The following is a 27,477-nucleotide window of genomic DNA, read 5'->3' on the forward strand; positions in this document are numbered from 1 at the left end:
TCATTTGAGCACAGAGGCGCTGCAGTGGCTCTTGTTCTTGTAGACGGCTGTGCCAGTGGGTGGGGGCTGGGTGGAGGGGGGCTGGGTGGTGGGTGCCAGTGGCTGCTTGCTCTAATCCCTCCTAGCCCCGCGCCCCACCATCGGCCTGCAGGGGGCGCTCCGGTCCCTTTTAGCTGACCGGAAGCGGACTGCCAAGACAACCTCAAGCCTAGGTCTGTGACTACACCCCGATGACTAGCCCTTTCTGTGCGAATGAGCTTGGTACCTGCTGCACCACTGGCTGCTTACTTGCAGCTCCCTTGCACACCGTGGGCTCTTCCCCTGGCACCCAGACTAGAGCAAGCAGGGGCCTGAGGTTGGACACTGAGCAAGCCCCAGCAAGAGTTCAAAAGCAGGCTATAGTATAGTGTAGTGTAGGATAGGATGGATAGGATAGGATAGGATAGGATAGGATAGGATAGGATAGGATGGATAGGATAGGATGGATAGGATGGATAAGATAGGATAGGATGGATAGGATGGATGGGATAGGATGGATAGGATAGGATAGGATGGATAGGATAGGATGGATAAGATAGAATAGGATAGGATAGGATGGATAGGATGGATATGATGGATAGGATGGATAGGATAGGATAGGATGGATAGGATAGGATGGGATAGGATGGATAGGATGGATAGGATGGATAGGATAGGATGGATAGGATAGGATGGATAGGATGGATAGGATGGATAGGATAGGATGGATAGGATGGATAGGATAGGATAGGATGGATAGGATGGATAGGATAGGATAGGATAGGATGGATAGGATGGGATAGGATGGATAGGATGGATAGGATAGGATAGGATAGGATGGATAGGATAGGATAGGATGGATAGGATAGGATAGGATAGGATGGATAGGATAGGATAGGATAGGATGGATAGGATAGGATGGATAGGATAGGATGGATAGGATAGGATAGGATAGGATGGATAGGATAGGATAGGATAGGATAGGATAGGATAGGATGGATAGGATAGGATAGGATAGGATGGATAGGATAGGATAGGATAGGATAGGATAGGATGGATAGGATAGGATAGGATGGATAGGATAGGATAGGATAGGATAGGATGGATAGGATAGGATGGATAGGATAGGATAGGATGGATAGGATAGGATGGATAGGATAGGATAGGATAGGATGGATAGGATAGGATAGGATGGATAGGATAGGATAGGATGGATAGGATAGGATAGGATGGATAGGATAGGATAGGATAGGACAGGATAGGATAGGATGGATAGGATAGGATGGATAGGATAGGATAGGATGGATAGGATAGGATAGGATAGGATGGATAGGATAGGATAGGATAGGATAGGATAGGATAGGATAGATAGGATAGGATAGGATGGATAGGATAGGATAGGATAGGATGGATAGGATAGGATAGGATAGGATGGATAGGATAGGATGGATAGGATAGGATAGGATAGGATAGGATGGATAGGATAGGATAGGATAGGATAGGATGGATAGGATAGGATAGGATGGATAGGATAGGATAGGATAGGATAGGATGGATAGGATAGGATGGATAGGATAGGATAGGATAGGATAGGATAGGATAGGATAGATAGGATAGGATGGATAGGATAGGATAGGATAGGATAGGATAGATAGGATAGGATAGGATAGGATAGGATAGGATAGGATAGGATGGATAGGATAGGATGGATAGGATAGGATGGATAGGATAGGATAGGATAGGATGGATAGGATAGGATAGGATGGATAGGATGGATAGGATGGATAGGATAGGATAGGATGGATAGGATGGATAGGATAGGATGGATAGGATAGGATAGGATGGATAGGATAGGATGGATAGGATGGATAGGATAGGATAGGATAGGATAGGATAGGATAGGATAGGATGGATAGGATAGGATGGATAGGATAGGATGGATAGGATAGGATAGGATAGGATGGATAGGATAGGATAGGATGGATAGGATAGGATAGGATGGATAGGATAGGATGGATAGGATAGGATAGTTCCATTCCTGGCTATAGTATTAGGCAGTGTTGGTCTAAGACTTTGGCAACTCGGGGTCACTGTTGTTCACTGTGACTTGTTGTCTCCACTCCCTAGGGTGAAGCTGAACCCCTTTCCCAAGACCTGCGTAGGGTCTGAGGAATCTCCAGCCTGGCCCAGCTGCCCACAAGTCTCTTAGTTTGGTAAAGCACTTGCCCTGCACTTTGAAAAGGCTCATAAGAATCCTTTTTTTTTAAATATTTATTTATTAAGTATACAATATTCTGTCTGCATATATGCCTGCAGGCCAGAAGAGGGCACCAGATCTCGTTACAGATGGTTGTGAGCCACCATGTGGTTGCTGGGAATTGAACTCAGGACCTTTGGAAGAGCAGGCAATGCTCTTAACCGCTGAGCTATCTCGCCAGCCCAAAAATCCTTCTTTAAGGGCCTGGATGCACAGGGTGGAGCCTGGAGGCTAGGCCAGGGATCAGGGGCTGGGAGACAGGTAGGCTGCTTGGTCACGGCCTAGCACCAGCTCTAGAAAGGGTTCCACACACTTAGTCTCTCTCTTCAGGGAGGTCTGTGTAGTTGTTTCAAGTCTCTTTCATCTTGGAGCAGTGTGATTTGGAGGGGAGAGGGGTGAGGGTCAGCCCAGGAAGAGCAGCACCTGAAGTCCTGAATGCTGTCAGGTCATGGCCTGAGATTCTCCCCTTCCCCTTTGCCTAGGAGCCCTTGTCCCTCCCCGAAGAGCCTCGGCTTTTAGGTCTGCCAGCCTGCAGGCTGTAGCTTTCCAGTGCTGAGGACAAGGTCTTTTGGGCCAGTCCCCAGCTTCCCGGTCCTGGCCTTTGCTGTGTTCCCAGCCCTGTCCACCACACTAGCTGGTCCCTTGTTCCAGCCTTACTGTTCTCCTGGGATCTGTAATGGAAGAGAAGGTAGTGGGGGGTCCTGGGTTTATGGGATCCTAGTAGTTGGTGAGTTGTGCACAGGCTAAGACAGGAAATGTGTTTTCCCTCCTTGAGCCCCCATTATCAAACACCCTAAACATCTGCTCAGAACTTTACTCTCAGATTAGCGGTGAGGAAACCGAGGCCCAAGTACTTAATCCCAGCTCTTTTGTCGGCAGCCCACGCCCACTTCCTTGCTAGGAACCCTGCGATAGGAGGGCTAAGTGAGCCCCACCTCTTGGGGTACCCAGAGTCCCTTGTGGTGGCATTGGGGGTGACAAGCCATTTCCAAGTTGTTCCTTGAGGCCCAATATTAGAGTTTCTGAGGTCTTAGTTTCTCTGTCTTTTCAAGTGGGCTTATAGAATCTGCCATTGTTTTCCTAGCTCTGGTTGATTGATGGAGAAATCAAGGCACCAGACAATACTAGGCAAAGCAAGGGGGTGGAGAGATTGTACCTCTAAGAGCAGCAGATCTCAGAGGATCCTGGGCCATGGTCTGGGAACCTGAAGTCAGAAGGGCCAGGGAGTGTCTGAAAGAAGAGGTGCCAGGCTTGGCCCTGCCCTCCTGGCCCCAGGGTCTCTCCCCTGAGCACCTCAGCTGCTGCCTTCTTCTCTGTCACCCTCCATAATACCTTCTGTACCTCCCTGGGTCCATCCTGCACCGGTGGTAACCAGGGCTAGAGGGGCCCCAGTCCACCCTCCCTTGATTTCTTTCCCACAGCCCACTCACTGTGCTCACCTCCCCATTATAAACAGCATAGACAAAGAGGATGTATTGGCCGTGAGGACAGACCTCATGTCACTAAGGAACCCCATCCACTCTGTGGCCTGGCCTCCCACTTTGCTCGGATTAAGGGCACAGGACCACAGTAGAGACACTGGGGGACAGCGAGAGACAGGAAGGAATCAAAGCCTGCCCTGCCCTCCCTCTAGCCCTTTGGTCTGTAGCCTGCCCACTGTCACTGCAGCCCCCACGGGGGTGGAGAAGTCACCTTCCTGAAGACCACGTGTTTCTCCCTGTGCCTCTACAGAGGGGCCTGGTCTCTTGCCTCCTTCAGGGACTGGCTAGGAAGTGCTCAACCTTCAGAGCAAGGGCAGAGCTTTCCCCCGCAAAGTACCACCATATTTGGGTCTCATGTGGCCCTGTTTGATGAACAGAGAGTTCCAAGGTAGTGTGGTCCGATGGGTTAGACTTGGAACCCGGGACTTACTCAGAGACCATGGGACAACATAAAAGGTTCAAGCCTGAGGCTAAGACTAGAGAATATTGAACTCTTAGGTATTCCAACCCTCGGGTCCCTGGTTCCCAGGCACAACTGAGTTGACACCCCCACCGTTAGCCCCTAGGACAGGTCACTAAGCCTCAGAGTCACCTGACCCCTCTGCAGCCCTGGTATTGTCTTCCCTATGCACTTCCCTTTCATATTCTTCTCCAGCAAAGAAAAGCATCTTTTTGAACTTCAAGACCTGACCTGATGCCTGGCACCATGCCTCATATCACCCATAGCTCCGCCCTACAATCAAATTGGAGTTCCCTATAGCAGCTTTAGAGGCCGGAACTGTCTGGTCCTCACGGCCCCTCCTGCCCATTTTTCACCAGCCCTCCTCATGTTGCCCATTCCTCTGGGTCCTACAATGACCCCCTCTGCATATAGCTTTCACACCTTAGCTGAGAATCAGTCTTTCCCCATAAGCGGCCGCTCTGTTCCCACACTGCCTTGATTGTCCATTGGTCTTTCAGCCTTGGTGGTACCACACTGTGGGTGGGTAGTGCAAAACACTACTTTCTCTGGGGTGTGAACCAGCACTGCCTGGGGGTGGGGAGAATCTGTGAAGAATGAGCGAATGAATGAATGAGCGAATGAATGAATGAGCGAATGACCCCCCCATACACAGAGCTTTGGTGAGCATCAGGTAGTGTGTTCAGTTCTTTGTAGAGTTTATCTCGGTTGCACCACCAGGAAGTTCCTTGGGGTGTGGAGGACTTCAGGGCAGATGTGAGCTACAGCTGGTTCCAGAAATGAGATGTTGCTCTCTTGCCATGAAACCAGACATTGTGGGTCAGAAGGAAACAAAATCACCTCTGAAGAACAAGTGAGGCTGGGCCCATTCTGGTCTCTCTGGACCTTATATCACTGTCCTGCCCAGTTTATGCTCAAGACAGAAGGGCAGGGCTGCAGGTGCAGTGGAGGAGGAGAGATAACAGAAAGCCGGGGAGAAAAGGAGAGCCAGGCCTGGGGAAGTCCCTAGGACACAGCCTGGAATGAGTCAGGGGCCTGTCTTACAGTACCATGCCCATAGGAACAGGGACAGAGGCAGGGAAGGGGCTACGGACGGGGAGGAGAGCGTTTAGAGGATGGAGACAAGCCTAGTGGCGATGGCAGAAAACAGTATCAACAGAGGGAAGGGGAGACAGAGAAAACAGGAGAGACAGAAAGAATCAGAAAAAGTTCAGAAACAAAAGAAGCCACAGGTCAGGAGGATAGGGAGGGAGAGGAGGATGAAGAATCTAGTTTGTCTGTCCACTGTTGCGCCTCTGACGTGAGTCAGTCCTCCAAGTAGGGCTGGAGACCAATCCTGGTCATGAAGGGGCAGTGGCGGCAAGCTGGAGTGATCACCATGACAACGAGCTTCTGTCACCTGTGTTGAGCCAGAGAAACCTCCCCAGGGTCACTCAGACACATAGGGCAGACCTGGGACAGAGCCTCTGAGTACTGGGGACCCCAAGCTATGCCAGGAGAGGGGACACAGCACCCAGTTCTCTGCATTTAGGCCAACAGGGTCCTAGGGAGCATGCTTACTCTACCATTGCCGGGGTCTTCCTTAGTGAGGCCCTCTTTCTTCTTGCCCCACCCTCTCGTGTGCAGATGTTTGTGAGGGTGTGTACATGTGTTTCTGCAGGAGTGTGGGGCACATGCAAATGCATGCCTTTGGTGGACACAGGTCGATGTGAGGTCTCAAACTCAATTTCTACCCGCTTGACCTTTAGTCAAGGCCTCTCTGGACCTGTGATTCATCATCAGCTAGTCTGACTGGCTAGTAAGGTCCAGGACCCTCTTATCTCCACGTCCTCAGAGCTGAGATCATAGGTACATGCTGCGGCACCCAACGTTTTATGTGGGTACCAGAGATTGGAACTCAGGGCCACATCCTTGGGTGACCATTACCTCCCTACTAACCCTCCCTAGAAACTCCTTTCGTTTTTTCGATGCTAACCTAGCAGAGAATAGTCAAGTCTCCCAGGTCCACGTAGGCCAGGTCCCTTCCCATCCCTGCCCTGTCCCCTCACCGCTGTGCCACCCTTTATCTGGGTCCTAGGCAGCCTCTACTTTCTGGATGTCACCTTCAATGGGACTTTTTTCTGCTGTATCCCCAGCACCTTACATGGTGGGTGACCTGACTGTGACATAAACAGATGAGTAGTGGTTAGGGCTCCCCTCTCAAGGACCTATCTGCAGGCAAAGTGGGCTACCCAAGAGACTAAAAATCCAGATACAGGCCAGGCAGTGGTGGCACACACCTTTAATCTTAACACTCGGAGGCAGAGGCAGGGAGGTGGGTGTCTGTGAGTTCAATGCCAGCCTGGTCTACATCATGAGTTCCAGGATAGCCAGAGCTACACAAAGAAACCCTGCCTCAGAAAACAACAACAACAAAAAGCCCAGATACAGCAGGATGTAGGACCCATCTTATTTCCTCCTGCTTTGCAACCTTGGGCAAGTAACTAACTGTATAAGGCCTCAGTGTCTCTATGAAGGTTTTTTTGTCTTGTTTTTGTTTCTGTTTGTTCATTTGTTTTTATTTTTATTTTTTATTTTTTTGGTTTTTCGAAACAGAGTTTCTCTGTAACATTGGAGCCTGTCCTGGAACTAGCTCTTGTACACCAGGCTGGCCTCAAACTCACAGAGATCCGCCTGCCTCTGCCTCCCGAGTGCTGGGATTAAAGGTGTGCGCCACCACCACTGGTTTGTGTTTGTTTTTGTTTGTGTTTGTGAGAGCCGGGCCAGAGAAATCTCACAGGCATCAGAAGCAGGGTTTACAGCCTCAGACCTCATCTCCAAGGGCATCTTGCTGCTCTGAGGACACAGGGCCCTAGACAGAGTTTGCCCTTGATTTTGGGAGCGTGCCTTTGTTCAGCCTTGCCCTGATCTGTTCCTTTTGACCCTGAATGGGAGGGAGGGTAGGGAGATCTGGCGTGGACAAAGGGGACCGTCCCCCGTGGGACAAGGCAGCAGTGGTAGGGACCACTCCTTGGGGCTCTCATCCTCTTACCACCTAGCCCCCAAGCTGGCACCATCTGTCCCAGACTGGGTCCCTAACAGATCTGTAAATCCTGTAGATAGGGACACTCAGTTTCTCTGCCACCAAGCCGTGATGGCTTCGTTGTATGACTTAATTATCAGCCTCCTGACTGAACCCTCCCCTAAACCTTTGTCTTCACAGATTAGGTGGCCTGAGACAACCCTGCAGTGACCTAGGGTCACCTAAGGAGAGAGCCTCCTGGTGATCCTTGAAGGGGTCCAGATACCATGAACTTTGACTTCTCCCTTGGTAGGACTCAGCCTCCTCAGCTGTCCAATGAGCCAAAAGTCCTCTCTCATGTCCTACTTGTGGACGTGAGCACACCACTTGCCATTTTTTTTCTTTCTTTTTTCTTTTTTTCTTTTCTTTTTTTTTTTTTTTTGTAGCATGCCCCACTTTGCTGTGGAATGCTTTCTGTGATTGAGCCTTACCGCCTGTTTAGTTCTGGCAAACCACACACCCAGTGAACCAGAGCTCCCACATCTTACATGGCCAGGGTCTAGAAATACCTGAAAGGAATTGAGGCCCACAGCAGCATAGGCCCAGGCTGGGTTCAGGTGCACTAGGAGGCCAACCAGTTAGGTCAGGCCCAGGACAGGCGGCAGAGCCAGCACCTGTGGCAGAGTAGGCACCGGCTTTACCAGAACCCTGTGGGAAAGGAGGCAGGTCTGAGAGGCCAGCATGCCCCCTCAGTTCTGATGGATGAAGCAGCAGCCAGAAAGATGACCTGCAGCTGCCGGTTGGAAGAACATTCTGCAAAGCCCTTGGATGGACTTTACTTCCTTCTTGTAGCGGTGGTACTGAGAGATGAGATTTTACCCCAAGCCTAGTTTGCAAAAATGAGAGCAACTGCCCAGAACTGGGCAGAGATATGAGCCATATGAGCCAGGAAGGCTCTGCACCCCTTCTCCAGGAGCCTGGGCTCCCTGTCTTCTCAGGGAATTGCTGACTTGAGTGGTCATGCTGTATGGGGATGGGTCAAGTGAAGAAGGGCATGCAGGGGGTCACCCCATCATGCTCCAGCAGCCATGGGGAGTGGGAAGGGCTCTTGGTAGAGCTGGAGACTTGGATCTTTCCTCTGACCCTGAACTGGGGATGGCCTGACTTGGGGAGTCCTCCTGTCTTGTCTCAAGCAAACTTTCAGCACCTTCTGCAGACAGTGAGGCCCCGGGACAGTGGCTGGTATACACAGTACCCAAGCATACGTGCCATCTAAGTAAGGACACACGTACTCCACTGCTTCACAAGGTCTCACTCACACTTGGCCACACTTCCCAACACAGACTTACCATGCTTATACTCAATCAGGCTCATGTGGGGTGTCAGCTGGCCTTGCACCCCAGTCTCATCATGTCCCCGTGCTGGGACTCACCACATCCAGAACCTGATCTTCTGCTGCAGACCAGGCTCTGGGCTAAGCTCGCGTGCACGACAGTGGGCGCTGGACACGGTGACCATCACCATCACACAGACCAGGATGCAGGTGTTGGCCTGGAGGTTGGGTGCCAGTGGGCAAGAGAAATCCCCTCTTCCTGATATGTCCCTCTCTTGTGGCACCCACACCTCCGAGTTCACCATCAGCACAAACAACATGGGGCCCACAAAGGCCCAGATGTCATCGGTGTGAGCACGGAGCCAGCAGTGTCCAGAAGTCATGCAGCCATAGGGTTGCACTGTTAGGTAATGGCCACAAAGGCCACAGGAATGCCTAGGGAAGGAGAAAATGACCTCAGGCCATGCCACCACCCATTTTTCTCAAGAATCCAGCCCATAATTGTCCCCTGGTATTCCAGGGTCAATCTGAGAACCATGGCTGAGTGTGTGTGTGTGTGTGTGTGTGTGTGTGTGTGTGTGGTGAGGGATAATATTGGTTGCAAAACGAGTCACGACTGCCCTGAAGCCCGAGGGATGGGAGCCAGTGAGCAGGAAGGGTAGCAGTGGGCACAGTGCTAGCTGGTTCAGATTAGGAGCAACAGTGGAGGTGGGGAGCTGAGGCTGCTGAGTGGGGCGGGGGGCTTGAGAGAAACAGGCTGCGGAAAGCTAGAGTCTAATAACTGAGCTCACATCAGTGACGAGTACTAGGTGCTGCTGGGCGAAGCAGTCTGGGGTCATGATGGGTGCTGGGTGCTCAGTGGTGCTGGGTACTATGTATTGGGCAGTTCTGAGGTGCTGTTGGATGCTGAATGGTACTGGTGGGTTGGGGATGGGTCAAGGTGTGGGACAGTGTTGGGAAGCAATGGAGAAAAAAACACGAGAGGGGATCAGGGGTCCTCAACCCAGCCTCATCCTGGGGCCTGGGTGCATGCTCACAGCTACCACCTTGCTCCATTGGCAGCCAGGGGAAGGCAGCCGGAAACAGAAGATTCATGGCAGCCGTGACAGTTGCACAGGCCACCTGGGGGAAGATGGAGGTCACCACTGAGGTCAGCTCTGGACACAACTCAGCTTGATCCCAGGACCAGGCTTGGCATTCTTGTCCAAATAGGAGTCAGGGGAAAGGCTCTGTCTCTTGTGCCATCTGGGTCTTTCTTCCCTGGAATTTGTTCCCCACCAGGGCAAGGACGCCATCAGCAAATAACAGTGGGAGGAGAGACCGAAAGGCCTCCCATGCTTTGCTGGTCCCAGAGCTTACAAGCCTTTTGCTGGTTGACCACCATGTTGGCCTTCGCCCACTCACTGGTCATGAGGAAGCCCTCAGCAGAGGTCAGGGAAAGAGTGAGGTTCTTGTGGATTGTGGTCCACTTAGAAGTGGGGACCCTGTAGGCAGAAGGGTTGGCTTGTGAGGGCAGCCTCGTGAGCCTTAAGCCCTTCAGCCTGGTCTTGTCTGCGCCCTGTTACTGGACTCATACAGGCAGCAAGGGGCACAGCTTGCCCTAGGGGAAGCCCCAGGCCAATCATGGGGATTGCTATGGAATCTGAGACAAACAGAGCCCTGATATGGGAAGGTGGTGAGCACACGGGGACACGCCATAGTCCACAATGACAGAGTCCGCAGCAGTGATGCCTCTTCAGGGCCTCCCTGACAGGGAGTTACAGTGAGGACCCCATCCCCATCCTGATTTGCACCAGACTCACCCTGCCTGGGAACTTCAAGTCTTCCTCCAGGATCGAGGATGGCAATGCTACTAACCACTAGGGACCAGGCCTGCACACAGTAGGTGTTTAATAAATGATCACTTGAGTGTATCTTTCTTGCTGGATCTCCCTAAAAGCGACCCCTCCAGGCAAGCTTCCACTGACTCAGCAGAGTCCTGGATTAGAAGTGACTGACACACCTAGGGACGGTCCTGCGGGGCAGGTGATACCATAAGGATTCCAGACAACTGTTAGAAATGAAGCCACCAATGGGTTATGATGTGACATTTACAGGGCATAAGCACGTAAGTTTTCCTGGCCTCTACCAGACCAGTGTCTTCGCACAGCACTAGATGTCTAACTTGACCTAGCACAGGAACACTGGGTTCCTTTCTGGCTCTAGGGAGTCCATCTTGCCTGGTCTGCTCTGGAGTCTGCTTCCTGCTGACTGAGTTCCCTCTTCCTCTCATACTCTTCTGGGCTCATGATTTATCTACAGGCTCTTCATGACCACCAGGACAACCTCCTGAACCCATACATCCCTACCAGACACCCCACCATCTCCCCACATGGGTCATCTCCAAGCCCAATTTCCAGCAGGGCCTTGGTCCCTGACTCACTTCCAGCTGCCTGTGCAGGATCTCAGGATGAACTGGCATGGCTTTCTTCCTTGCTACCTGCAATAACCTCCCTTTGCAGCTGTGGCTACCCTGTCTCTCCCTTGCTCACCTGGACTTCAAACACCTGCAGCAGGATGGCAAAGCTAATGCTGTGTGGTTGCAGAAGCAGGTGGTAGAATTCAGGTGCAGTGAGTACCAAGCAGCCGCTGACAATCTGGATTCAGTCCCCGAGACCCACAGGTTAGAAAGACAGAGCTGACTCTTGTAAGTTGTCCTATGTCTTCCACATGTGTATGGGAGGATGGGGCAGGTATAAGCATAGTGTGTGTGTGTTCATGTGCGTGTGTGCATGTGTGTGTGATTATGTGATTTTCTGCAGTTACCACAAGCATAAATTGTAGGAAAGACAGTCGTTTCAACAAGCACTGCTGAGAAAGATGGATACTCACTTGAAGAAGAATGAAACTAGATCCCCAATTCTCACTTTGTATAAAAAAACAATCCTGGGTCTGGTAAGATGGCCCAGCAGGTAAAGGGGCTTGCTACTAAGTCTGATGACCTGAGTTCAGTTCTGGAGCCTACATGGAGAAGGGGAGAGAACTAATTCCTGTAGGTTGTTCTCTGACCTACACACACACATGTGTGCGTGCACACATACACACACACACTGGTGTGGCTCATGTACATGTATGTTCATGCATGTGCACACACATAAAAATCATGATATATCAACCTTAATATAATGCATGAAACTCTGAATTGGGTTTGGACATGGTGGTGCATGCCTTTAGTCTCAGCATCTAAGGGCAGAGACAGTGTACCTATTTAAATTTGATGCTAGTGTTGTTTACATAGCAAGTTTCAGATTAGCTGGGGCTACACAACAAGATCTTTTCTCAAATAAAATAAAATAAGAATTGCCAAATGGGGGTGGTGCAGGACAATGGTTTATATTCTGTCAATTATATTTTAAATAAATGCTGATTGGCCAGTAGCCAGGCAGGAAGTACAGGCGGGACAACCAGACAGGAAGTAGAGGTGGGTCAATGAGAACAGGAGTATTCTGGGAAGAAGGAAGCTCTTCCCATAGTCCTGCCCAGACACATAAGAAGAAAGATATGACCTGCCCCACTAAAAAAGGTATGAAGCCATGTGGCTAACATAGATAAGAATAATGGGCTAATATAAGTTATAAAAGTTAATAAGAAGCCTGAGCTAATGGGACAATCAGTTTATAACTTATATGGACCTCTGTGAGATTTTCTTTGGGATTTAGCGGCTGTGGGAACTGGGCAGGACAGAAACCCCAACAAGCAGGCCCTCATGTTACATGGGGGACTGGAGAGATGACTCAGGAGTTAAGAGCACTGGTTTCTCTTCCAGAGGATCTGAGTTCAATTCCTAGCACCCACATGGCATGCCCTCTTCTGGTGTACAAGCATACATGCAGACAAAGCACTCTTACACATAAAATACACACACAAAAATCTTTAAAAATAAAATAAAGAATTGACAAATGGGATTGCATGGAATTAAATTTTTTTAAATGCACAAAAAGAGACATTGGGTCAACTGAAGAGACAGGTTTCAGAATGGGAACATCTTTGCGCTCTCTCTCTCTCTCTCTCTCTCTCTCTCTCTCATATATATGTATATATATATATATATATATATGACAAGAATTAACATTTAAAATCTATGAAGTACTCTAAAAATTAAACACCAACCCTCCCCAAACAAATGATTCAATACATAAATGGGCTAATAAAGAGACAGTTCTCAAAGAGAACTGCAAATGACTGATAAATATATAATAAAAGGTCTAACACCCTTAGTCACCAGGGAACTGCAAATCAAAAGTACTTTGAGATCATCTTACCCACTACATCATCTTACCCACTGCATCATCTTACCCATTGCATCATCTTACCCATTGCATCGTCTTACCCATTGCATCGTCTTACCCACTGCATCATCTTACCCACTGCATCATCTTACCTATTGCATCATCTTACCCATTGCATCATCTTACCCACTGCATCATCTTACCCATTGCATCATCAAGAAAACAATGAGGGCTGGAGAGATGACTCAGGAGTTAAAAGCAGGCACTGCTCTTGCAGAGGCTGAGAGCTGGCTTCCCAGCACTCATGTTAGGCAACTCAAACTGCCTACAACTCCAGATCTGGGGTGGGCGGCGGGAGCAGGAATCCAACACTTCTGGCCTGTGTGGATACCTGTACCTCCCACATGTGTACATAACCTAAAATGATACAAACAATTTTTTTTTTTTTTTGAGACAGGGTGTCTCTGTATACAGACTGTCCTGGATACTCTGTAGACCAAGCTGACTTTGAACTCAGAGATCTGCCTGCCTCTGTCTCCCAAGTTCTGGGATTAAAGGCATGTGCCCCCACCACCTGGTTACAAACACATCTTCTAAAACAGAAAACAAGCAACAATGCACACTGGCAAAGACGTAGGGAAAGGAAACTTGCGCACTGCTGGTGGGGACGTAAACCGATACCATTGCTATGGAAATCAGTGTAGAGGATCCTCAAAAAACTAATAAAGTCATTATTTAAATTATAACTGAAAACATTTTAAGTAGTATGGTAAACTGCATACTTATATAGTCTACTCACTATATTCTCAGGTTCTGCTTCCATGTCTTCAACAGGATCAAAGAAAATATTAAACAAAAAAATGCCCTATCCTGAACATGTAGAGACTTTTTCTGGTCATGAGTTCCTAAAGCAGATCTTAGAATATGACTTCAAACAATACATTGTATTGGACTCCATGAGTGAACCAGGAGACTGTGTGCACGGCACTGTAACTTCCATGCTGCATAAAGGACTTGAACATCTGTTTCTGGGTTCAGGTGTCTGGGGGGGTGAGGAACGATACTGTAACCAGGTTGATGGAGGGTCTTGGGAGGCTATGCAGACAGACTGATACAGTGGCCACAGTAGGTGTATGCGTGCCCCAGAAAGACCCCCTGTGAAAAACAGAGGCTTAAGCTTTCTTTAAATGTCCCAAGGGTTTAAAAGAAAGAAGGAATTGGAAGTTTGGGTTTTACAAACTATGACATCAAACCCCGTGCCATGAAAGCCTTTCCACGCCAGTTTATAGAGAGCCCTCTCCCTCTTCATACAACCACAGTGCCCAGTCCATCACTCAAGTATGTAGCTCTTCAGAGCTTTCTGAGTAGGACCCTGCCTACTATCAAGTACGCAAGCGAAGGCAGCCTTTTTAGAGAAGCACAGCCAGACAGCTTTTCTCTTCACCCGCCTTTCCCTAGGAGCAGCCTCACTTCACCTGCAGGGATGAGGATGTGCCCTGGTACACCTGGATGCCTGCCAGGAGCGGTGAATGTGTGCCCTGCAGTGTTGGCCTCCATCAGGAGCAGGCTTTGGACTTCCAGGCCCGGGATCAAATGGAGCCATTTGACTTCAGGATGGAGGGCTTTCTGCCAGGCTGTCCAGCTGCAGGGTGGGTTTCCCCTCTACCCACATAGGACTGGGGGCCTGCTATTCAAGGCCAGAGAGGTGGAGCCCCTAGGCCAAGGCTTTTTGGAGTCCTGAAAGAAGGGTATTACCATGGGGTGGGACCTATGAACTCACTATAGGAGTACTTGATGAGTGTGAATTTGGGTCTAGCTCTGGGCAGAGATATTCAGATACACCTGGGACCCCAGGGGAACAGGAAGAGGAGGGACAGTCCTATTACGTAGGGGCATGTTTAAGATGTTAGGAAGACCTTCCTTCCAAGAGAGAACTCAAATGTGTGTGTGTTTCTGCTCAAGCAGGGCTCCGAGGGGATGCCAGCGCCCACACTGTCCCCAGGGCACAGGCCCACCAGCCACTCCCGCCCCCACTCCAGGCTCCACCACCACAGGCCCTGACCTGGGGGTCAGAGATGCTTGGGGTTCTGGCTACCAACCCTTAATGGCTTCCAGATCAAGGCTTGGCTTCCACTGCCTCCCTCAGACCCCTCCAACCACTGTCTACTGAGTCAGCCTGCAGGTCTAGCATGGCGTGTGGTTTCTGGCCTGTGTACCAGCTGGAACCTGCTGCCTCGGGGCTACTCCCCTCACTACTGATTCAGGGTGAATAGGTGCTCAAGTCTCCTATTGAAAAACAAAACAAGCCGGGCGGTGGTGGCGCACGCCTAGAGACAGGCGGATCTCTGTGAGTTCGAGGCCAGCCTGGTCTACAAGAGCTAGTTCCAGGACAGGAACCAAAAAGCTACGGAGAAACCCTGTCTCGAAAAATCCAAAAAACAAAACAAAACAAAACAAAAAACCCCAAAGTCATGTGGGACTGAGCACAGGGGAGGGGACCAAGAAAATTCACTGAGTTGTTTTCCACTTTCTGCTGGGCAAAGACATCCAGTCTGCAAAGACATCCAGTCTGCAAAGACATCCAGTCTGCAAAGACATCCAGTCTGCAAAGACATCCAGTCTGCAAAGACATCCAGTCTTAACAAGGCAAGTATGCCCATTCTCTAACGAGAAAACTGAGGTCCACGGTCTGGTATTTCCTCCTCTACCACAGTGCCCCAAATCCCTAGTTTCAGGTGGACTTCATACATCTCTACCTGTCTGGTGACCCATTCCTTAGCACCAGCCTCCTGGGTTACCCTCGTACCCTGTTCCGGATTCAGCCCTCTAGCATTTTGCAAGGACGAGTTTTATAATAGCCTATCCTTCCTGTGACAATTCCTGTTCTCCAGAGCACCTGCCTGCGATTTAGGCAGACGCGTTGGGTGGACCACTTCATGTGGAGGACACCCCACTTGAGGCAGTTGGCAGATTCTTGGATATGGGGAAGGTCCTTATCCACCAGTGCCTCTTAATACCGTTCTTAGCTATGTGCAGTGTTCAAGTGGGATTCCCACTCAGTGACTAGAGGAGCGTCTCCTGTGGGATGGAGAGATGCAGTCCAGAAACAGGTGCTGACTCGCCCAGTTAAACAATAAGGGAGCTGCAAGACCAGATCCCGCCTGGCCTTACCTGCCTCATCTCTGTGATAGACAGCCAAACACTGGCTGATTAGTGCTCCTCCAGGACCAGCCTGGTCACAGACATGAAGTTCCTCCCAGAGCTTGGTCTGCAGCACCGGCTCCTCAGCTCTGCCTCTTCAGAAAGTGCAGGATGGCCAGCAGGGCCGCAGGCCCCAGGGGATCTCTCTTCTGCCAGGATTCTCTCCAGGAGTCCCAGGAAGCTAGAAGCCTTGTCCAAGGACAGGATCCCAGGAGCTTCAGAGAAGGGGGTTGGGAGAAGCTGTGGTCTGAGGAACAACTGACAAGAGGGAGCTCTCCAGGGTCACAGTTGGGCACTACCTGGGTCTTGTTAGTGGATCAAATCTGTGACAAGCTCCCAGCTATCAGGGATTCTAAAACAAGAGTAGGAACGAACACCGCAGGTGTGTGAGGAAAATAAGGTCCAGGAAGTTGACCCACGGTGCTGCAGGCGTTCCAGGCTCCAGGGATGGGTTTACCACAGTGGCACGGGCCAAAGCATTGACTCTGCTGATGACATCCTGATCTGGCCATAACCTGGAGCTGCTGCTAAGTCTCTGCAAAAGAGTGGAGGCCAGGTTGGGCCCTGGACAACAGAGGGGCCAGCCTGTACGATGACCGTCCCCATGTGCTGCTTTGGACAGGAAGAGCACATCTGTGGCAGTGTCTGGAGAACTGAACAGTGTGCTGGATTGGGAAACTGAGGCACAGCAGAATGCTCAAAGTTTTGTAGATAAGACTCACTCCAGGTCTGTTGGGACTTCCTGCCTGTTGCGTAGATCTGAACCTTGGAGATTACAAACAGCACAGCTAAGGTGCACCTATTTGGTAGCAGCAGAGAAAGGGCTGTGGGTTCAAGCAGAGTTCAGAGAGAGCCCTTGGGGCTGGATCCTGCGTTCCACGTGGGGCACTCCTCTGTGGGCACTGGCCAGAGTAGGAAGATGACAAGACCACATCTTGGCTCTCTACCCGGTGGGTACTGTATCCATTTACCCATGCAGGTACAAAAGGTGCCTGCTCATGACTGGGAACCTGCAGGCAGCATCACCGCACCATGGGGTGGTGTGTCGAGAGGGGCGCTGAAGACAGCACTGAGCAAGCCCACACTAAGCCTTAGGCTATTAAGGTTTGGCAGCTTCAGGACAGACACTGTTGTCCTGGAGAGGGCATGGCCATAACTGGGAGAGATCAAATTGACAAAGGCTGAGCAGGAAGCTGGAGTGTCTAGAAGGGTCGGTACTAGACCCAGTGGGCTACCCAGGGGAAAGGCATAGCAGCTGGGCTGGGCAGGGAGGTACCCATGTCCTACCAGGACAGAGCAGGCGCACGCTCATGGCCAGCAACAGCGGGGACATGAAGCTTAGGGCTTCTGGGTCCTATTGAAAGAGGAGTCCCCCTGGGGGTTGCACGCAGGCACAAGCTTGTCTCACCTGCGCGGGGCTCACTGCCCGGTCCCACAGGTGGAAGTCAGTGAGGTTGCCACTGAATGTGTCATAGACCAAGAATCTATCACTTGGGAAATTTTGATCCTGACCCAGCACAAGGATACCTTGGAAGGCACCAGGTGACAGGTGCTGAGTCCCTGAAACCCGGTGTGTCGCCTACCGTCAGCGAACTGCTCCCACGTGGCTCACACATGGTGCCAGCGGCCGGCTGTCAGATGGCGTTGAAGGGCACAGGATGACTGTGCACAAGCAGCGCCGCATGCACGGAGCCTCCTGGTTCGGCAAAGTCACGCAGCTGCAGAACATTGGCTACAGTGGGGGGAGACCAGGGAGAAGAACGTCGTCGCCTCTCTCTGCATCTCACTGAACGTGTGCGCGCGCAGGCTCTGAGGGCCTCCAGCGCTGGCAGGGCCTCGGGCAATCATGCAGTTCTGTCAGCAGGCCAGTGCAGCTGTAGTGTGCGCACCTGTGATGACAAGCGATCTAGAGCCTCAGTTTCCCTAGCTGCCACAGGGCCTGCCTCTGACTGGCACAGCCACGAAGGCTGTCATGGAATTTGGGATACCTCCAGCCCAGAGAAGAAAGATGTTGGGGCTCCAGGTCCCCTGCTCAGGGGCTAAGCCTCACTTCCAGGTGCCATGCACCGATAACTTCAGCTCATCTCAAAGCGTTGTCACCGTGAGACCCCATCTCTGGAGGGGCCTCTATATGGACTCTATATTCCATCCCTTGCCCCAGATTCTGATCCTAGCCAGACCAAGTTGGGCAAACGTGGAGTGAGAGTCCTGTTTAGGAGCCCCAATGCCAGGTGGCCAAGGCTCTGGTCGCAGTACCCTTGGGTTTGCCACCAACTCAGCTGCTGTCCTGTGAACCTGCATTACCCCTTCTGCGGTATGCAGGACCTCGCCTGGGGGCACTGGGGCTGGAGCTCATTAGAGAATGAGCCCAGGAGAGAATTTTGTGGGCACCTCACCCTTTTGGATGAGGACAAGGGCCAAGACCAAGGGCTCCGAGTCTGATGGGCCAGAACAGAACTATCTACTTGGTGACTTGCTCCCTGCAGTCTTCTGTACAGCAGCAATGACATGGGATCTCCCACAGGGGTCCGAAGGAAGCCCTGCCTCCTCCCCTTTCTGCATAGTTTAGACCAATATGCCAACCACTAGACTCAGCTGGGCTGTCTCTACAGGGCACCTTCCTGTGAGGACCCCTCATATCAACCTTCAGCCAAAGGGTTCCTTGATTCACCTGGGTGGTTAGAGGAGGTCCCAGAGAGACTTCTGATCTGAGAGAGAAGATGAGTCTCCCCGATGTCTATAGTAGTTGAATGTCTACTGTATGTTCAGAGGGGGACATGGAAGCTGCAGGCTCTGCAGCCCACATGTTTGATATTGGGCACACACCCCTCCCATGAGTGAATGTCATTGGCATAGCACCCAGTAGGTGCTTTTGTTTTGTTTATAATCATGATGTGTGGTGGCCACTTGGAAAGTCTCTCCAGAAATTAGGTACCAGAAGATAGAGGAGACAGTGGGCAAGGGAGATCATTCTGGATGCGGCAATGGCAGGGAAGGGACAGTGGGAATCACATGCCTGGCCACTGTCTACCGAAGAAAAAAAAAACAAAGCAATAAAGCAGAGGTAAGTGAGCTGAGCATTGGGGACACACTACAGTCTCAGCACTTGGGAGGTGATGGCGAGAGGGACAGGAATACAGGGGCAACCTCGACTTCATAGTCATTCTGAACTAGCCTGGCTCCATGAGGCTCCCTTTCAGAACAACAGCGAAAGAAGGCAACTCAGCCGTCTGCCTCGCTACCTCCTGGAAGTTCTGCGGGGTCCAAACCTCCCCTTTCTTTGGTTCCCAGACCTCACCAGGCTGGAGGCCAAGCCCTGGGGTTAGAGTCCAGGAAAATGGGTGGCACTTGTTTGTACAAAAGGATGGTCTTCAGGATGGACGCTGGGAAACGGGGAGTTTTAAGGACTACAGCAATCCACTCTTTAGAGTGAGGCAGACACAAGCCAGGAGTTCAAACCATGGGGTTCTCAGCTTGGTGGTCCAGGCTTTCTGCCTTGCCTGTCCTACATTCCCCATGCAGCTGCCTGGCTTTGTTTTCCTATGTATTTGTTTGTGATAGGGTCATCCACGTAACTGTGCTGGTCTTGAACCTTCAGTCCTACCTGAGGGTTGCACCCCACCCATCTAAACCCGTCCGGTCTGTCTCCAGACTCACACTCTGGTTCCTTGAGACCTTTGATGACACTGTCTCCACTACCTGGACCAGTTTCCCACACCTTCAATGGTCCCTTCTTCAAGATGGATTCTCAGTCACTGCAGTCACCCAACACTGGTGGTAGGCCTATCATAACCCGGATGTACAAATTGGGGATATGGTAGTCATGGGCGATTTGCAGGCTGCTCCTGGCAAGCTATAGGGCCTCATGCCACTTGGGAGTCTGGCCCCTCAGACTAGTAATCCATGACCTTTTTTATACAGAAAATCAGTCCTGTGTTCAGGAGGCCTCAGAACTGAACATTGTTGTTCACTCTGAAAATCGCCAATTTCCTAAACTTTGCCCCATTTTAAATAATTCCTGTGTCTATGTGCCCCATTCCAATGAAGGTAGGTGGTGAGGTCCAATTATCACTGTATGATGTGTACATTGCCGTAGGGCTCAGTGAGTGCTGTGCCCCTTGCTTCTATCTGTACTCTCCAACCCCTTGGGGCACACCTCTCTTGCTCAAAAAAAAAAAAAAAACAAAAAACAAAACAAACAAAAAAAAAAAACTACCACCATGGGTCTCCTCTCCACAAGAACTCTAGGGAAATCCCCTCTAGGCAGATGAGACCTAGGACCTGGGTCTCCCTTTACCATTGTACCCTCCCCTGATCCCAGGCCCTGTTCTTATCATGGTGCTATCTTTCCAGTCTACTTTACGTCTGGGGCCGCCTCAGCAGGGCAGGTCAGCCAGTCTGGCGCAGGACAGGAGCGGGGCTCTGTAACTCCTCCTTGAGACCCTCCCCTCCCCTGGGTCCAGGGCAGAACCTTTAGCCCTGGCTGCAGGAGACCTGCCTGTTCTGTGCTTCAGCCATGGCTGTCGAAGGCTCCCCATTAGAAAGAGTCACCTTGTGAGACTTGGATTAAAAAATGAACTTGGGGCTCCAAAACCACAGAGAAACCCTGTCTCGAAAAAGCAAAAAAAAAAAAAAAAAAGAACTTGGGGAAGCTGAAGGGCCCTTGAAATTTTGCATACCTTAAGAGACCAAGTTAGCGGGGACCAGAGCGGAGCAGCCCTCAGTATACCGCTAACCTGAATGGCTCCCCAGCCTACCCTGCCTTCCATCCACCCCCGCTCTGAGGACAGCTGGCGCATTCTGCTTTGCAAGCAAACTGTGGACAGTTAGCATGGAAGTTAGGAAAGAAGGAAGCTCCAGTAGAGCAGGGGAAAGCTAAGCCTGGGCTGAGGAGGCCCTACCCCACTGGCCAAAGTGGTTTTAACAGCAAGGACTTTTGCTAGGGAGGAACTCTGGCGGGATGACCCCACCATCAAAAGTCTTGGGTCTGCACTGCTATGGTTCACACTGTCTCCCGTGTGAGGAACGTTACCTTGTCACTGAGCATGTGTAAGGCTTTCCTTGCAACCAGTACAAAAGAGGTGGGATTGCTGTGCCGGCTTGGTGCCTTTGACTTGGAGTAAAGCTTGGATACTTTCAATATTGTGGCCAAAGCCTAATTAACACTTGTTAAAATAGCCTGCTGGCAACATAATTGTTTATTTTTTTCTAATTTCATTTTTTAAACTGAAGTAAAATACGCAGCACATTAAATTTACAATCTGTGATAATTATTTTTATTTTCTTTATTTTTGAGACAGGGCTTCACTATGAAGCCTTGGCTGACATGGAACTTGCCAGATAGAGCAGGTTGGCCCTCTACTCACAGAAATCAGACCGTATTTTTCCTGAGTGCTGGGATCAAAGGCATGCACTACCATACCTGGCCCTATTTTATTTCTCGGTCTTGCTTATGTTGCCAAGGCTGGCCTAAAACTTGTGACTTTTCTGTCTCAGCCTCTAAATGCCAGCATTACTCATGACAAAGCTGTAGCCTGACATCTACCTTTCTCTTCTCTACAGAGTCCTTGCCTGGGCCCCCTACTAACTCTCTCCCTTTCACAGGGCCTACATTTCCCAAGGTCACTCCTGGAGATGGCCAAGAAGCATGGGGTGGGAGTGGAGGCTATGGGCCTCCACCAGAGGCCCTGACTGGCAGGCAGATCTGTCTGGATCATAACCTACCTATTCTATTCTTCCCAGAGGCTGATGTCCAGCTACCAGTGAGTGTGATCTGTCACCTCTGGGGGTGGTGGTCATGACAGGTTCATTGTCTCTGTGGACTGGACCCAGAGGCTGAAGGGAACTGATACCCATCAGGCCTATTGTCTGAGGAGTGAAATGGGAAGGGCAAGAGCAGTCAGGGGCACCTCAGGGGAGACCTGAGGACACTGGCCCTTCTCTCTGGACCTGGGTCTAGCCCAATCTCAGACCTTCAGCCAGAAGGCGGCAGCGGGGTGGATGTCTTCACCCTAGGGTCACCAGAAATGGAGTTGGGCTTTCACCAACTCTCATGTGACTCTGACAAGTCTCTCTATCCAAGGCCTTGGAGAGTCACCTCTTTCTCTGAGAATAAGGAAGGTTTGTGATTGTCAGGGGGTTGGCTCCCACACTGGGGACATACCCTATTGATCCTGGCACAGGAGGTTAAACAGGGTATCTAGGATGGGTCCAGAGTCACTCAACCTCGTCTCTCCTCTGCCCCAGTGTCTTCCACCACGGGATTCCAGGAATAAACCTTCTCAAGTTCCTATGCCACACTGCTCTTCGCTTCTGAACTGTTCTGTGGCTTCCTGGCATGTCCAAGAGAAAGCCTTGCCTCCTGCCCATGGTTGCCATGACCCATCCCTGCGTGTCCCCCTTTTCCTGCCTTCTTCCCTTGGTTTCTGACTAGGTGAACATCTTCTTGTTCTCCATCCAGGTAGAGTCAGGAACTCCAAGGCTTTTCTGCTTCATTTCCTTCATCCTCTAGGTCTCAGCTTCGATACTTCTAGGTTGTCTTCCTGCCCCCTTTACTGAGCTGGTTCGGCATCTGCGGATCCCTATGATCAGTGGGTAGAGTGCTTTCCTAGTGGGCTCCATCCCCAGCACTGCACAGAGCAGGCATTAACAGACGCTGTAAACCAGTGCCTTAACGCTGGGGAAAGAACGCGGAAGGATCAGGACCTCTAAGCGACTTAAAGTGTTGAGGGTAGCCTGGGCTACATGAGCCTCTGCCTCAAACAAAAACTATGCTTATTTGTATTACAAGGAAACCAAAAGCCAGAATAGGGAAGAAACAGCAGCCAAGTTGCAAGTCCGTGCATAGCCTAAGCCTTCTGGGCTAGCCTCACACAGCCCCCACCCACCTCTTCCTCCAAGCTTAAAGATAGTTTCACATTTGTGGGGTTGGTGCCTCTGTACATTAGGCATTATGTTCCTTTCAGATGGACTGTGATAAAAATTGTCCGACCGTGAACTCACTGAAGAGCGTTGAGTGGTATTCTGGCCGGATGGTGGTGTGCTATGTGAACTTCAGCAAGAACACCTGTTATTTGGGGAAAGACAATTCTGGGGAAAAGAAGGCATTGAACTTGAACCCAGACGAACTGCTTTTAACATATGAATGAACTTTATGAGCCCAGGCCCCTCATCTAGGAGCTTCTCCCCTCCCCCCAGTAGCTTACAGTACCCAATAAGACTGTCAGGAGCAATGAGGGCAGAGCGGATTCCAATAGTCACGTTGGGAAAAATGAATCTCTCCCTCCAGAAGATGAACAAAGGCTTCATCAAACAAAGAGGACAAGTTACAGAGTAAGGTTAATTCCAGTGTGGGGCTGGGAGTGCTTGCTCTCCAGCACAAGGACCCGAGTTCAGATTCACAGTATCTACTAAAAGCTAGGTATAATGGTGTGTACCAGGACCTCAGTGCTCAGGGGACCAAGACAAGGATCCCAGGGGCTGGCCAGCTAGCCTGGCTGTAATGACAAGGTCCAAGCTCAGTGAGGGACATTGTCTCAGAACACTAAAGTGGAGAGCAGTAGATGACCATGCTGACCGGTCGCGTCGCCCTCCGGCTTCCATATTCTCAGACATGTGCAGTGTGTAAATATAAAAAGAAAAAAATAAAAATGAAAGCTGCAGGGACTCCAGTGGTGTTTAGACAAGACGAACTGCCCGTCTTGACTCCGGGTTCTTATTGATTAAGACTAACTAGATTTGGCCGGGCGGTGGTGGCGCATGTCTTTAATCCCAGCACTTGGGAGACAAAGGCAGGTTGATCTCTGTGAGTTTGAGGTCAGTGCTAGTTCCTGGACAGGCTCCAAAGCTACAGAGAAACCCTGTCTCAAAAACAAAACCAAGTCAAAACAAAACAAAACAAAGCAAAACAACAACAACAACAAAAACTAGATTCACGCATCAGGAAGGAAATAAGGAAGGAAGGAAGGAAGGAAGGAAGGAAGGAAGGAAGGAAGGAAGAAAAGAAGGAAGAAAGAAAATGTCACTAGGGAGGTGGGCACAGTAATGTACTCTTTCATCCCAGCACAAAGGAAGAAGAGGCAGGCAGATCTCTGTGAGTTCAAGGCCAGCCTGATCTATATAGGTATAGTAGATATATCTTTATATACTATATATAGATATAGTAGCAAATTCTATACCATATAGATATATATTCACTATATAGAGATATAGTAGATATATCTTTATATACTATATATAGATAGATATAGTAGCAAATTCTATACCATATAGATATATATTCACTATATATAGATATAGTAGCAAGTTCTAGACCAGTCTGATGAGACCCTGTCTCAAAATAATGATGATAAATAAATACATGTCATGAGGCATAATATTTCTCTTCAGTTTTAATCAAAGGTATAAAAACACGACAATTTATGTTATTATTTTATGATACTAATTGGGCAAAAAGGAAAGTTCCTTAAACCATAAGATTCTGTGCTGGCACAGTTGTGATAAAGTCAGTAAGAATACTTAGGCACTGTTACAGTGTAAACCAGCAGAGTCCCCTTGGAGATCAATGGAATAGCAATGATAGCATCAAAGATATGGTTTTATTCTATGGTAAATGCTTTGCGCATGAAAGAAACTGCAATGGAGCTGGAGAGATGGTTCACTGGTTAAGAGCACATGCTTCTCCTGCAGGATCCAGATCCCAGCATCTGCATGGCGCCTAACGGCCATCTGCAACTCCAGTTCCAGGGATCTGATGCCTTCTTCTGGCCTTCCAGGGTATTGCATATACATGGTACACTTCATACATGCAGGCAAAAACATTCACACACATAAATTAAGAATAAATAATAAAATCACAATTTTCTAAAAGCAGTGATCAGAATATTCTCTATAATTAAAAGAAAAGGTAGGCCCAAGGCTGGGAGGGTTTTCTCAGTTGTTTAAAATACTTACATTGCAAACACCAAAGACCTGCCTTTGTTACCTAGGCACCACATAAAACAATCAGGCATGTATTTGTAGTCCTCGTCCTGGGGAGACAGAGAAAGGGGGCCCCTTGGGTTCTCTGGCCAACTAGCTCCATCTAAGTGGAAGCCCCAGGTCAACGAGAGACCCTGACTCAAAAGAAGTGGATTGTGTTGAGCATAGCACCCAAGGTTCTCCCACAACTTTCACATGTGCACACTTGTACACACATGTACTCACATGTGCACCAGTACATACAAGGTGCATTGGAAAAGGTCTCTTGGTAAATGCCTTGTAAGTACAGCGTGACGTGTTCACTTGAAGAAACACTCAACCACTAAATATGAGAGTGATCAAGACAACGTAGTGTTGATTATGGCGACTCACGCCCATCATCCTGGCACTTGGGATGGAGAGACAGGAGGATTGCCACAAGTTGGAAGCTAGACTGATCTACAAGAAAATTCTGGATCAGCCAGAGCCACACGATGAAACTTGTCTAAGCGAGCCCCCAAACCAAAGCACAGTGATACAGAAACTGTGAGTGGCCACACAGTAAGGAACAAAGTGGGAAGCAAGAATTAAATCTCTGTGTGATATAATTGCAACTAAGTGTAACTTCACATGGGCCAGGCAGACGCTGTGGACACTGAGCCAGCATTTTCCGTTACTGCCCTTCTCCTTTAGCCAAGAAATGTTGATTTTTCTCAGCCTCCCTCACAGTTTTGGGTAGTTCATGTTACCCCTGAAATGTAACCTACAGTTCTGAGGGGAGAGATGAGGGAAGTACTTTGCTTGCCTGACAAAAGGGATTATCAGAGCTTCATTCATTGCCTCCTCCTATCTCTCTACCCCATCCTGAATTCCAGCAAGATGCCCAGCACTTTAGTAGCTGTTGTGGCCGTGAAGTTGAAGCATGCCCAAAGACAATCTATCTGGGCTGGGGGAGCAGCAATATCGGCATAGACTCTGAGTTCCTGACATAATCAAGTGGCTCCCCAACTCACCTACCAATGAGGAAAATAAGTCCCCATTTACTTAAAGCACTGTGATTATCTGTAGCTGAGAGCATTCATAACTGATACACAGACAAAGGGTGGTGCCAAGATTTAGAGCCAGGCATACTGTCATTTAACTTCCCCTACTCTGGCATTGTGTGATTCCATACTTACGACAAACTTCTCTTTTTTACATTTATTTTTTTTTTAATCATTTACTTGTGTGCATGTGTCTGTGTAAGTGAACGCCACATGTGTGCAGGTACCTGAGGAGGCCAGAAGAGGGTATCATATCCCCTGGAACAGAGTCACAGGTTGGCTGTAAACCAACTGATGTGGGTGCTGGGAACCTAACTCCTGTCCCCTGGGAGAGCAGCAAGTGCTCTTAACCGCCAAGTCCTCTCCAATATATCTGGCTTTTTTGAGGATGGACCGACCCTACAGATGTGGATGTTCTGTGCTAACTGTAACCACTCCTGTGGCCATGTGTAGTGATGTGGGTCTGTGATACCAGAAGCAGGAGTCCAGTGTCAGCCTGTGCTACATAGACTGTCTCTAAACACACACACACACACACACACACACACACACACACACACACACACACACACGAAGAGAGGGAGGAGGGGAATGAGGCGAGTAGGACGGTAGAAAAAGATGACAAAAATAACCACAGAGTTGGAGGGCAGTGGCCAGCATTGGTCTGAGGGCCGCTGTGCTCTCTCCGCGGCGGTAGTAGGCGGCGGCAGGTGGCGCTGGCGGTGCGTGACTGAGCTGGGAGCGTGCCGGCGGGCGCTTGGGAGGCTCTGCAGCCGCCGCTGTGACTTCGGGTAAAAATAATCAGCGAAGGCCAGCTGCTTCCTTGTCAGCAACCAAGAGGGAAATAAAGCTCACGTCCCCTCCAGCGAAAACCTGCTCTCCGAGTCCCCTGGCTCCTGCCACCAACTGCTCGACGGCCTCATGCCAATCCGGTCTGAACGCCTGCGAGCCATTCCGGAGAGGCAGGTTCCAACTTCATCACCGCAGCTTGAACAGCAGGAAGGCTGGGAGGCGAGGGAGGGAGCTCTGGGCAATCGCAGCCACTGACCAAGGCTTTTGCTCAATTGTGGCCAGGGCTCCGAGAGGTTTCTCCAGAAATGGGCAAGATACCTCTCAGTATCTCCAAGTCCCTCCTCCTGGCTTTGCCCGTCCTCGGTACAGCGTAGGTTTGCTTTTATCTCCTTAGATGCCGGTCCTAAGGGTAAAGAAAGTCACGATTCTAGAATCCGGACTTAGTAGGACTTGTTGATCCATCCAGGGCCCTCCAACCTGCCGTACTAGTCTCTGTAAGGTCCAGGAAGGCCTGGGTGGGCCATTCTCCACCACCCTTTCCCATTCTCCCCAACACATTGAACCCCTCCTGCCTTCTAGGTCCAGAGCTGGTGACTGAGGCTCCTGGTTCCCAGCACCACTTAAAGGTGGCAGTAATCACAACCTTCAAGAGACGGTGACAGAAG

General features: G+C 50.0%; 1 protein-coding gene across 1 annotated transcript; it reads right to left on the reverse strand.

Annotated features, from left to right (window-relative positions):
* Positions 1–26,973, reverse strand: Adgrd2 (adhesion G protein-coupled receptor D2). Its single transcript, XM_057754638.1, is given in 25 exon segments — positions 1–66; positions 7,787–7,925; positions 8,650–8,768; positions 8,853–8,956; positions 8,959–8,985; positions 9,554–9,609; positions 9,611–9,672; positions 9,932–10,034; positions 10,108–10,119; positions 10,200–10,257; positions 10,260–10,296; positions 11,082–11,126; positions 11,129–11,186; positions 14,263–14,425; positions 16,096–16,160; positions 16,162–16,259; positions 16,477–16,583; positions 16,819–16,867; positions 16,869–16,921; positions 17,307–17,549; positions 17,552–17,612; positions 18,200–18,319; positions 18,321–18,364; positions 18,664–18,722; positions 26,876–26,973. Coding segments are annotated over 25 exon segments (2,046 nt in total).
* Between the last annotated feature and the right edge of the window lie 504 nt (positions 26,974–27,477).

This window comes from Chionomys nivalis, chromosome 22 (assembly GCF_950005125.1).
Source record: "Chionomys nivalis chromosome 22, mChiNiv1.1, whole genome shotgun sequence".
NCBI lineage: Eukaryota > Metazoa > Chordata > Mammalia > Rodentia > Cricetidae > Chionomys > Chionomys nivalis.